The sequence below is a fragment of the Triticum dicoccoides genome, chromosome 7A, assembly GCF_002162155.2.
Source record: "Triticum dicoccoides isolate Atlit2015 ecotype Zavitan chromosome 7A, WEW_v2.0, whole genome shotgun sequence".
Taxonomy (NCBI): Eukaryota; Viridiplantae; Streptophyta; class Magnoliopsida; order Poales; family Poaceae; genus Triticum; species Triticum dicoccoides.
The window spans coordinates 742,438,704-742,450,598 of record NC_041392.1 but is presented as its reverse complement, the minus strand read 5'-3'; the positions used below and the strand labels follow the sequence as shown (position 1 = coordinate 742,450,598).

Sequence of the window (11,895 nt, the reverse complement as noted above, 5' to 3'; positions counted from 1 at the left end):
AAGTTGGACAAAAGAAGAGGTGGAAAATACAATCTGGTGGGGTGTCAGGCCACACATTACATAAACTACAACTTTACTTTTTATCGGTTTTGATTTATTTATTTTTCTTTTTTCTTTTTTTTGTTTTTGTTTTTACTTTTCTTTCTTGGTTTTTATTGGGTTTATTTCTTCGTTTCTTTTTATGTCTTTCTCTGTTTCAATTCTTCACATTGATTTCTTCCGTTTGTCTTTTCTTCTGTTTCTTTGTTTTTCTTTTTCTTTTTTGTTGGGTTCTTCAATTTTATTTTATTTCTTGTTGATTTTCATCAGTAAAAATGCTTTGTACGTCCTCTAAACGTACTATGTCATGAGCACCTATGTATGTGATGATTCAATAGTGTTGTTTAACTGTACATGTGCTAGCTAGCTGATCAACTGAAGCACAGCACCCTTCACACAATAAGCCCGTTACGAATTGACGTTGAGCTTCTCGATCCACACCCCTCACATCCAGAAACGCAATGCAAGATTAAGGAGCCCTACGTTGTTGAGCTCATGCGCCAAAGCGACCTCGATCGATGATCAGCGACCCCTTGTCGGCACCTACGCAGGCTCATGCAGCTCAGCTCATAGAAAGACGCAACCTCATTTGCACTTACAGAAACATCCACTTGTAGATCTCAAGAACGAATGCATCAGGACATACGTTATGGCTTAGTACCATCATATACTTCATCAGTGCCAAAATATAAGACGTTTTTGCAGTTCAAAAGGTAGAAACAAGCAAGAAAGAATCAGTCAATACTAGACGCAAGCCATGTGGATGGTGCAGAATACAATAGAAACCTGTGCAGAAGGCACGCAGCACCAGCAGTAGCAGCAGGTAGAGGTGCGCCAAGCTCCTCGATCTATTCTAAACATCCACTCGCCCACCCAACTACTCCCTCCGTTCCAAAATAGATGACTCAATTTCGTACTAAATTTAGTACAAAGGTAGTACAAACTTGGGTCATCTATTTTGGAACGGAGGGAGTAGCTGGCTAGCTACTCTACACGCTCGATGACGATCGAGCTGAACCAAATCCAAGACCCTCTGTCCCTTCTTGCTCATCTCCCTGGCGCAAACGCTGATCACTTCTTGCGCTCTCTCCCCTACGGTCGATGGCTAGCTGGTGGTGCTGAACTTAATTGCAAGATCAGGGGCATTGATGATATCGTCACTAGACTGCAGGGAGCTTCATTTGAGTCACACAAGCGAAGAACAAATCTTCTGCTGAAGGAGATCTGAGCGGCGGTGGATCCAACTGAAGGAGAAGACCCTCCTGCTGCATACAAAAAACTAGGTTGTTCTGAAATAAATCGGTGATTTTGATCACACTGCATAAAAACTAAGTTATAGATTTGATGACTCGCAATAGAGCCTTTGTCATATGAAGCGCATTGGGGCTGAAAAATCTCATGAAGCTGAAGCTATATGGCTCCAGGATATTGGAGCATGATTCTGCCATACAGGTCTTGGGCAAGCTACCCAACCTGACCTTCCTAACTCTACGCTACAAGTCATTCGTGGGTGAGCAGGTCCATATCAAGTTCCACAGGGAGGAATTCCTGAGTCTAGTGGTGCTGGAAGTGTATCTCCAAGAGGAGGTCAAATCATTTGAGTTTGAAGAAGGAGCAACCCCTAAGCTCGAGCTATTGCGGTACTGTGGTTATCCTTCACAGTGCAACATCGGGTATTTTGTTGGGCTACAATATCTCCCAAGCTTCAGGGAATTCATGCTCAGTGACTACTATCGCTACTCCGAGAGTAAACACAAGGATGACTTCCTGGGCGACTTGCAGGCCCAGATTTCACAGAATATAAATCGGCCCGTTCTGAACCGCGCTTTTAATTTCTGTTGAACTAGCATTGTAAACCGCACATTTGTGTAGCTAGATTTATTGTAACATTGTTGTGTTTGGTGCTTTTATGGGGTATTTCATCTCTTGCAACTCTTTATCCAATTTGATTTGTCGAGACACTGGATTTGGTAACTTTCACTCCTATATACAGAAGGCGCTGGAAATCATCAAAAGAAATTCTGGCCATTGATTTACCACATGAGCATGTCACAATCGATGGATTTGTGAAACATTGCAAATGCCTCCCTTTTCCTACCCTATAGCAAATGATACATGATTGAAGGGAACAAAAAAAATAACGTACCGCTCTGCTTGTGCGGCAGGAAGTGCAGACCAGAGAGCGCCGGGGCCGAAGACGCCGCTGCAGCCTCCAGTTTGCTTGCTGGCAGGCAGGTGGGACAGCCGTTCAGGCAGCTTGATTGAGGAGACCGCGACGAAGGCGGCGATCGTCATGGCGTTGAGGGGCCGGTGTGTTAGAAGTAATCTTGTTATTAGCACTAGTTTAGATTATTTGTTTGTTTTTGTTGAGTCATGCATTTAGTCCAAGCTGCGGCAGGGTGTGCACGTTAAGTTGTGCAAAGCTGATCAGTAGAGTTGGTTATTCAGTTGAGATGAAGTCAGTAGAGAATGGATGCATGTGCTGTGCGGGCGTCCATCAGGTTTGTAGCACGCATGACCGGCTGAGTAGCTGTTAGGAGGCGAGGAACTACCTCAGAAGAGTGGCGCCGGCTGAGAGGTGTAGAGCCCCGGATTGCTGCGGTAATGGTCGACGTGAGGGGACGACACAGTCACACGACCTCACCTCACACCCTGCTTTCCGTTGCCTCTCCACAAATGACTCCACGGCTTCGCTGGGATGACCCGGTCGGCAGAGCTGTATATGTAGAGCTGAGGGCAATTTGGTTGGTTCGCGGACAGAAGCTCCATAACACCAGACTGCCTCCATGAAAACAAAATGTTGATTAACTGGACCATGTAGTGATGTACTGCATTTAGGACATGACCTGTGACATTGTTATACTATTTCCAGCAGAATAGGTAGTTTCCAATCATTTATGACCGAACGCCAGTCAAATCATGAGCAAAGTTTTAAATAGCGCGCTAAGCATCTTAGCGGCAGACCTCTTCCAAATGCTATAGCGTGCTATAGCGGAGCTATAGCGCGCTATTTAAAATGTTTGTTCATTTGTTTGGACCAAAGTCTCTTAGCGCAAGACCTTTTGTAAACGCTATAGCGCGCTATAGCGGAGCTATAGCGGGCTATTTAAAACAGTGATCATGAGCCATTCCATGTTATACAATGGAGAATGGACACCAATAACCTGATGAAGCTTCCTGTCAACGCACAGATATGTTGACTAACAGCACCATGTCACAGCTTCCTGAATTTACCACAGATTGTGTGGCTTTCTTGCACTATTTCTGTAATATAGATAATTTCTTATATTTTTGGTATCAAAAGTCAGTTACATCATAAACCATGATCGATGAAAACGAGAGAACTGATGCAATCACCTACAAACAATGAACTCTTCTACAAGTCAGATGCTAGACCAACAGATTCATTGAAAAGGCATAGAGAATTTGGACGTGTCCACATGGCTTAAAATGCATCGTCGAGCCTGTTGGGCGCACGGATGCAAACAGACAATCATCTCCGCCTGGCCAACCCAAACGGATAAAAACCGGACAAAATGGACGCCCGTTTGGGTCACCGTGTTGGAGTTGCCCTTAGTAATTTGATGCGAAAACCCCATCTTAAGAAAGGCATGCAGAGCAGCTCCAAGTGTTGGTTTAATTAGCACGCTAATTCTTGCCGTACGTCGTGGTAGAGTAAAGCAAGATTCGGCTAAAAAAAAGTTTATCAGCTTGCCCGCGGTGCTCTAAAAGTGAAAGATTATGTTCTAAAAGTGAAAGCACTGATTAGTGATAACCCCTCCTCGGGAGCACACCACATTCTTGCCGTGCTCCTTTCTCGGATTCCTTCTTCCATCAGGATTTACATATACTCCGCTCCAGCGTTTTGATTTTCGTTTTGTGATTTTTCTCGCCCTAGGCCGAGATGGCCGAATTTCGGTCGTTTTTAAAAATTTCGGCTGAAATTTGATTAAAATTTGACCAAAATTTCTCAAATTTGACCAATTTCGGCAGAAGATAGATTTCGCCCTAGGCCGAGATGGCCGAAATTCGGCCGAAATCCATTTTTTACGGCCGAAATTCAAAACCCTGCTCCGCTCTGCTCTGTCACCAAACACGAAACAAGAAACAATCCAAAGCCAAAAACCATGCCCTCCTAAACCACCCCTGTTCCTGTTGTCTTCCATCCCACTCATCTCTCATCCATCAAGAAGCAAGAAACAATCCAAAGCCAAACACTTTATCCTCCTAAACCACACACCTGCTGTTTTTTTTCCATCCAATCATAAAGAAGAGAGAGACCCGGAGACAACGAGTAGGGTCGCGACTAATGGCCGAGTCGGCCGTTAGCATCGTGCTCGGCAATGTCAACGCACTTGCAGTTCGGGAGACCACAATGTTGTGTTGTGTCACCCTGGAAGTGGAGCTCCTGAAGGACGAGCTCAAGCGGCTGCGAGGCTTCCTTAGAGACGCCGACAACAAATGGAGGCGGGGAGATGAAAGTACTGCTGTCTTGGTCGGCCAGATCAGAGAAGTGGCGTATGATGCTGACAATGCCATCGAAGCCGCTGAGTACATGCAGAAGAGAAACAGATTGAAGAAGGGGTTCATGGGTACCATTTCAAGGTATGCTCGCCTACCAAGTGATTTGACTAACCTTCACAAAGTTGGTGTTGAGATCCAACGCATCAAAAGGAAGATTTCTGATATATTTGAAAGTGCAAACCGTCTTAAAATAGTTGATTTGGGGAATACCTCAACAGAAAATCTTCAAGTTGATGGTGAACTCCCACAAGAGTATGGGCCTATGCACCAGAACTTTGAAGATGTTGTCATGGTTGGTTTTGAGGATGATTACCAGGAAATAGTGGGGAAACTACTTGATAAAGGGGACAGTCTTAGTGTTGTCTCCCTAGTTGCCATGGGTGGGGCGGGGAAAACAACACTTGCTAGAAAATTCTACACTTCAACTAGTGCCAAACAACATTTTGAGATAGTTTCTTGGGTGACGGTGTCTCAGAAGTACAAAGGAATTGATTTACTAAAAGATATTCTGAAACAAATCACTGGAAGCACATTTAGGTCAGCTGATCAAATGCAAGAGTATGAGGTGGCAAAGATGATTCATGATTTTCTATCCCAAAAAAGGTACTTAGTAGTTCTTGATGATGTGTGGGAAACAGATACATGGGAAATATTAAACAGAACAACTAGAGCCTTTCCAGATGCAGAAAATGGTAGCAGAATACTTATAACCACACGAAAAGAAGATGTTGCAAATCATGTTCAAATGCCAACCCATGTTCATCCTTTGAAGAAGCTAGATGAGCAGAAAAGCTGGGAACTTTTTAGTAGCAAAGCCTTACCATCATACAAGAGGTCTGTCATACATGATGTGGATGAGTTTGAAAAACTTGGGAGAAAGCTTGCAAGGAAATGTGGTGGATTACCACTTGAACTTGCAGTATTGGGGGGTTACCTATCAAAGAATTTAAATGCACAAACATGGTCTGATATACTATTGGATTGGCCATCGACCAAAAATGAGCAGATGATGCGAAACATGCTAGCTCGCAGTTATTGGGACTTGCCAAATCATTATTTAAGATCTTGCTTCCTCTATATTGCTGCTTTTCCGGAGGACTCCATGGTATATGTGTCAGATCTTACCCAATTATGGATAGCAGAAAGCTTCATTCCACACATACCAAATCATACACTAGAAGAAACAGCATATAAGTATGTAACTGAGCTGGTCGAGAGAAGCTTGGTACATGCTGTTGAAACAAGCATGGGAGGTGGAAGGATTGCGATAATAAGGATTCATGATATCTTACATGACTGGTGCAAGGAAGAAGCAAGACAAGATGGCTTTCTTGATGGAGTGGATAAAACTACTGGTTAGGGCTTCGTTTCTTATCTCTTATATATTACTATATAGTTTCATTTTCTATTTTAATATATGTCTGTATATATGGGTAGCTTCTTCCTGACATATCGTCCACTCTAAAAACAATTACAGGACGAGCTGGTGCACAATTATCATCGGCTAACTTGGCATCCTATCGTTCTACTTTTCAAAGTTTGAGTAATGTGATCTTACCTGGAGCACCTAATGTCAGAACTCTGTTTGGCTTTCAACTTGAATCAGTATCCCTTCCTAGGTTGAGGTTCCTAAGAGTTCTTTACATTGAAGGCTCAACATTGAGAGATTTCTCCACAGTGATTGGTGGCTGCATTCACCTAAGATACCTTAAGTTGCATTGCTGTGGAGGTGTAATGCTACCTTCTTCAATAGGCCAGCTCCTTTACTTGCAGACTATTGATCTAAGAGACACAAAACTGGACTCACAAGTACCACAGTCCCTCTGGGAGATCCCTACTCTAAGGCATGTTTACCTCACCGATGGGTTTTCTCCACCACCGCCTGCAAGGAGTGTGCGGCAGCAACATAAAGAGCTCCAGACCTTGTTTTGGGATGTTTCAGATGTTGGCAGTGAATGCTGCTACCATGACATGGAGATTTTATTGGGCCAGATGGGTCAACTAACGACATTATTTTTGGTGATGTCCCCCATGCCCTCCGAGGTGTTTAACATACTTGCACACATGCCTCACCTTGTTGATATTTCTCTCAGCAACTTTGGTGTGCTCGATAAGTTGCCTGCTGAGCTCCCACGGGGTGTCAAGCGTCTTCGTCTCTGTGCCCATGTCATTAAACAAGACCCGATGCCGATCCTGGAGAAGCTTCATTATCTTGTGGTGCTAGACTTGTCGGGGTACGAAGGTCAAACGATGTTCTGCTCTGCCCAAGGGTTTCCTCGGCTGCAAGAGTTAAAACTTGTTGGTTTTTCAACTGATGATTGGAGGATCGAGGTAGGAGCAATGCCAAAGCTTTCCGACCTGACGCTTCGGGAATGCAATCGCAAGCTCCCCGAGGGGTTTCTACACCTTCCGTCCCTCAATCACCTGATGTTGTACAGAATGCCCCAGATTTCCGAAGATGACAACACACTAAAGGAGCTCGAACGGAAAGGATGTCAGGTACATACTTATATTGCTTAAGCTTAATCAAATTGCTCTCTCCTTGCATTTAATTTGCTACCTGTAGACGTGCATATGTCTATCTGTGCACAAGTTAATTAGTTTTATTCTTTGATGAAACAAAAAGTAAATTAGCTTCAAATAATGACTTGCATCAATCTATATATGCTGCACTGCAGCAAATAAATGCTAATGTTTTTTTGCTATAGTCTTCATTGATGTTAATTAGCAGTACCACAAGATCAACATTCAACTAAGTTATTTCTTATGAATGATTTTTGCACAGGTGGAATCTTTATGAGACAGGCGAAATCAAAGAATATTTCTCCAGGATGGATCGATGAACACTGCACATCCTTCCAAGTTCCAACTGCATGTTGTGTGATGTATTCGAACAATAATAAAATGCTTCGTCATCGAGGCGATGCAATGAGTGATGAGTGTGTGTGTGTGTTTCTTTTTCTGATATATGTACTGTGGCTTTGCCTGTTCATGTATTGTGTATTACCTGATTTGTGCTGTACTATTGTATATTACCTGGTTTTTCTCTCTTTTCACAATCAATGAACAATGGCTTCTCTTGATTCAAGTTTGTATAGCTAACTGTTATTGTGTGCATCAAAATTACCTGTGCATGCATCAGATGTAATTTTGTTTATCAGATTTGGTATACACCAGCATCATTTGATCCATTGCACTTGCTGCTGCAAACCACCAGGAAATTACCTCCCTGATTGCTTAATCCGATCCTTTTAAAACCTTCGGTCAAGCACAACAGCAGACGTCTGAATATTTCCTTTGACAGTAAGAATTCTGAATGTTGGGTACATCAGAAACAGCTTCTTGTCATGTGAACATAGCTTTGTTCAGTAGCCACAAGAAATTTGCATGATCACAGCCCGAACCCCACACAGAGAGACAGTAACCAGTCGTCAGAGTATGCACAAAGAAACCAGCACATCTCCCATCCACACAAATAAACCGTCTGTGCACTGGAACCAACAGCAAGCCAACCACAATTTTGTTTTGCTTTTCTTCTCACGTTTTTTTACAGTTGTGCCTCCTAACATAAACCCACAAGCGAACCAACAAGGAACGAGTAAATTGGGTCAGATGTATAATTAGCCGATGTATAATCCTGGTACATTTCAATGGATCACCAGGAAAAAATATGGTGGTATTCATGCAGAAACACCCTATGCAGACGGTGACGGTGACGACAAATCATCACGGCGGGCCAGCACACAGTCCTCCAAGAAGTTGGTCAGCTGAGAGGTGTAGAGCCCCGGATTGCTGCGGTAATGGTCAACGTGAGGGGACGACACAAAGTCACACGACCTCACCTCACACCCTGCTTTTCGTTGCCTCTCCACAAATGACTCCACTGACTTTGCCGGGATGACCCGGTCGGCAGAGCTGTATATGTACAGCTGAGGGCAGTTTGGTTGGTTTGAGGACAGAAGCTCCATAACACCAGACAGCCTCCTGTAAGTAAAAATATATGAAATGTTGATTAACTGAACCATGTAGTCATGTAATGCTGCATTTAGGACATGATATATGACATCATTACACTATTTCTATAATAGGTAATTCCTTATTATTTGTGATCAAATGTCAGGTTTAACATTAGGCATGCCATTTTGGGAAACAGAAGTACTGGTGAATCACATGCATGGTTTTTACTGAATGTGCAACAGATGCTATGGCATTCGTACACCCTCTGTAACAGGTCTTTTGTTATCAAAGCTCTGTTACAACATGAGCCATGGCATTTGGCAAGATATAATCGATGATGACAGGAACACTGATGACTCATCAAACAAACAATGAACTCTTCTATGAGTAAGATGCCATGCCTCACATTTAAAAACGGATCTACTGAAAAAGCTTAGAGAATTTGGATATTGTCCAAAAGGCTGAAAATGCAGAACTCCTACTCCTGCATATGTGGATGAGCTGCATACCTATTTACGGCCGGATAGTTCAGAACAAGATCAAAAAACTTCTCCAATGCAGATAGTAGAACCGCCTCGGTAGCTGCTGGTCTGATATCTTTCTGAGACTCCACAACTACGACGTCAGACCTTGTATTTGGTGCAGCTCCTTTCGTCGCCACACTGTGTTTCTTCATGATAGCAGCTGAGAAACCTAGAGCCCACACCTAAGTTCAGAAAAAGAGAACAACAATTAAATAACAATGTTTATGTTCGAACAAACCGTTGTCCTGCGTGTTGTTCAAAAATAATAATTGAGGAACAGAGTAAATGACAGATATGCAAATGAAGAAGGATAAAACACAACTGACGACACATTCGTTCGGCATAAACAACAAAATTTGGATGTCCAGAATTTACAAAGAGGATTCTTTTTATAGGATTTCCAGTAACCACATAATACCATTCACGTGAGGTTAGCTAGAGTTTTTACTTGAGAGTCCGGGACAGCAACAGGCGCTGAATCGATTATGGAACCCTTGATTTTCTCCACTGCTGAAGGATCCTGCCGCTGCAGGTTCTCCAGTATCACACCATAGCTACACAAGGAGCAGCACAAAGCAGTAGTAAGCTCAAAATCCCAAGGTTTCAGTAAATTCTTGATGCAAGAAATCCAAACAAAGTGCACATACCAAAGCCAGCCAGTGTTACTGAAAGTGTGGAAAACAATCTTCTTCCCATCCTCCTCCCTGACCCAATCACCAAGATGTTCCGAGAGCATCTCCACATTCTTCTCAGCCTTCCCTCCGACATTGTAGCTGACAATGTCGGACATGGGGAGGGTGAAGGTGACGGCGTGGAACCCCCTGGAGGTGTACCAATCGGCATATCTCTTCAGATGCTTCTGCTTCGAGCCCAGCCAGCCGAGCAAAACCACCACCGTCTGGGACCTGTCAGGCGAGCCGCCGCACGCCCTCGGGTCCGGCAGGTGCCAGCGGTACAGAACATCCGAGGAGGAGGAAGGGATGGCCGGTAACGCCGCCTCTTGTTCCGGTGAGGTCTTGGCGAACTTGGCGTACTGGTAGACGGTCTGGATGACCGGCAGGGACGCGACGGGCGCCTTAGCCGGGTAGAAGGCCTGGAGGTTCCGTGGGAAGAACTGCAGACCGGACAGCGGCGGGGCTGAAGGAGCTGTGGTGGCCTCTGGTTTGTTGGCAGGGAGCGAGAGTACGTCTTCGGGGAGCCTGTGGTGGTGGGAGAATTTGTCGGGCAGCTCGATGGAGGAGACGGCGGCGAAGGCGGCCACCGCCATGGCGGAGAGGGGCCGGTGGAAGGATGCCATATCCCTTTTGGTGCCTCTCAGCAATCAATCAATCAGATTCTGCCAATGAGTAGGAGGAGGGGGAGCTGGTGTCTGTTATCTACTTGTCCTTCCTTCCCCTGCTGCCCTGAGTCATCATATAAGAAGAAGAAAAGCAATGACAGAGAATGAGATTTGGGTGTCGGTCCTGTCACGCAGGCAGGCGGTTGGCATAAATCAAGTTGAATTGAAGTGGATTCAAGCAGCGCTGGAAATAGGGAGGAAACATGTGTGCCACGAGATTTGTGTGCCCCAACAAACCCGGACCGTGTGTGGTGTCCTAACGTCTTTGTCAGGGTCAACACAAAGACACATGATGTATAATACAGTAAGAAAGAAAAAGATTGGGAATTTGTTTGTTGCCGCTTACCTCGTTGGTCCTGCGTGGCCGGAGAAGTTGGGGGCGGCGGAATTGTGGGCGTGGACGGCAGCCGGTGCCTGCCCGCCTGCTTCCTTGCTCCTGCAGCCAAATAATTTTGAAAAGAGAAAAACAATTACAGGTGTATCTGAGTGAGGAAATCGTGAAATAAAAGGTGTAATCTGACTGGTCTGCCTCGTGGCATCCACAGCCACAAGGAGGAGGTGGGGTTCGCAGAAGAGGAAAACAATCTTTTTTATGTTGGTTGATGAAGAGGACGGTGACAGCGATGGATGGGTGGATTTGCGTGCGTACGCGGCCCGCGCTGGCGTCAACGTTGCTTGGAGGGATTGCGGGAAAGAAAGAAACACGCTTTGGCTTTTGCTTGCTCCGCCATTGCTGGATTGCTGGAACAGGGGAGGGGAAATCTCCATCTTTTTTCCAGGAAAGCTGGAGGAACAAGAAGAAGAAGCCAGATTTCTTTCTTCCGGGAAGTGGAAGCGGGGGATTCGAGCGGCGGCGGGAACCAAATCGAAACCATGGAAAACACCGAGAGGGAGGAGATTCGGCCGATTCCGGCGAGGAGATGGGACCCAACCCAAACCAAAGCACAAGGATGCGGTGATGGGGGGAGGAGGAGGAACGTACCAGGGAGGGAGCGGTGGAGGCAAGGAAGGAAGGGGATGAATCTGGCTGCCTTCTTCTTGTGGGATATAGAGGGAGCCAGCGAGCAATCTGGGAAGGGAAGGCGAGGAGATAAAAATAGGCGGCCGAGTTTGAAGCGAAGCGAAGGGATTTGGGGGCGGCGGCGGCCAAGTTTGAAGGGAATCGAGGGAGGGAGGGAGGGCGACGGCGCCGTCGCTGCCCGGCTGGCTGCTGCCCGGACCTCTGCCCCCTCCTCTGACTCTGGGCTGCGCGTTCCTTCCAAGTTGAATGGCATCGAATGGGGGTCCGTCTTTCTTTCCTCTCCCAAACAAATATCCCACGGTTTCTCAAAAAAATAAAAATATCCCACGGAATATGCCATCCGCCTTCCTTCCTTCCTGGACCCAAATCGTGCACCGGCCTATCTCTCTATCCATCCGTCCGTTCGTCCGTCCCTCGGTATGGCTAATTTCCTTTTCTTTTTCTCTTTCAATTATTACGCTTGCTCGTTTCAAATAGACGTAGCATCAAAT

The 11,895-nt window shown here is 45.3% G+C and overlaps 2 protein-coding genes across 2 annotated transcripts; one reads left to right on the top strand and one right to left on the bottom strand.

Moving 5' to 3' along the window:
• The first annotated feature begins 4,167 nt into the window (after window positions 1–4,167).
• Window positions 4,168–7,127, top strand: LOC119331746 (putative disease resistance protein At1g50180). Its single transcript, XM_037604906.1, has 2 exons — window positions 4,168–5,918; window positions 6,041–7,127. The coding sequence occupies exons 1-2, from the start codon at window positions 4,349–4,351 to the stop codon at window positions 7,081–7,083; spliced, it is 2,613 nt and encodes an 870-aa protein (XP_037460803.1). The 5' UTR covers window positions 4,168–4,348; the 3' UTR covers window positions 7,084–7,127.
• An 883-nt stretch (window positions 7,128–8,010) lies between these two features.
• On the bottom strand, window positions 8,011–11,643 carry LOC119329593 (transmembrane protein 53-like). Its single transcript, XM_037602658.1, has 6 exons — window positions 11,366–11,643; window positions 10,730–10,819; window positions 9,692–10,447; window positions 9,493–9,598; window positions 9,030–9,226; window positions 8,011–8,547 (listed from the first exon to the last, which is right to left on the bottom strand). Exons 3-6 carry the CDS (start codon window positions 10,339–10,341, stop codon window positions 8,259–8,261), a joined length of 1,242 nt encoding a protein of 413 aa, XP_037458555.1. The 5' UTR covers window positions 10,342–10,447; window positions 10,730–10,819; window positions 11,366–11,643; the 3' UTR covers window positions 8,011–8,258.
• Between the last annotated feature and the right edge of the window lie 252 nt (window positions 11,644–11,895).

Bases quoted from the DNA above. Each gene is read 5' to 3' on its own strand.
- LOC119329593 (XM_037602658.1), bottom strand. From the start codon at position 10,341: ATGGCATCCTTCCACCGGCCCCTCTCCGCCATGGCGGTGGCCGCCTTC. The intron at 9,227-9,492 runs GTAAAAACTCTA...TTCTGAACTTAG, and splicing joins TTGCTGTCCCGGACTCTCAA to GTGTGGGCTCTAGGTTTCTC. The intron at 8,548-9,029 runs GTATGCAGCTCA...TTTTACTTACAG, and splicing joins AACTATCCGGCCGTAAATAG to GAGGCTGTCTGGTGTTATGG.
- LOC119331746 (XM_037604906.1), top strand. From the start codon at position 4,349: ATGGCCGAGTCGGCCGTTAGCATCGTGCTCGGCAATGTCAACGCACTT. The intron at 5,919-6,040 runs GTTAGGGCTTCG...AAACAATTACAG, and splicing joins TGGAGTGGATAAAACTACTG to GACGAGCTGGTGCACAATTA.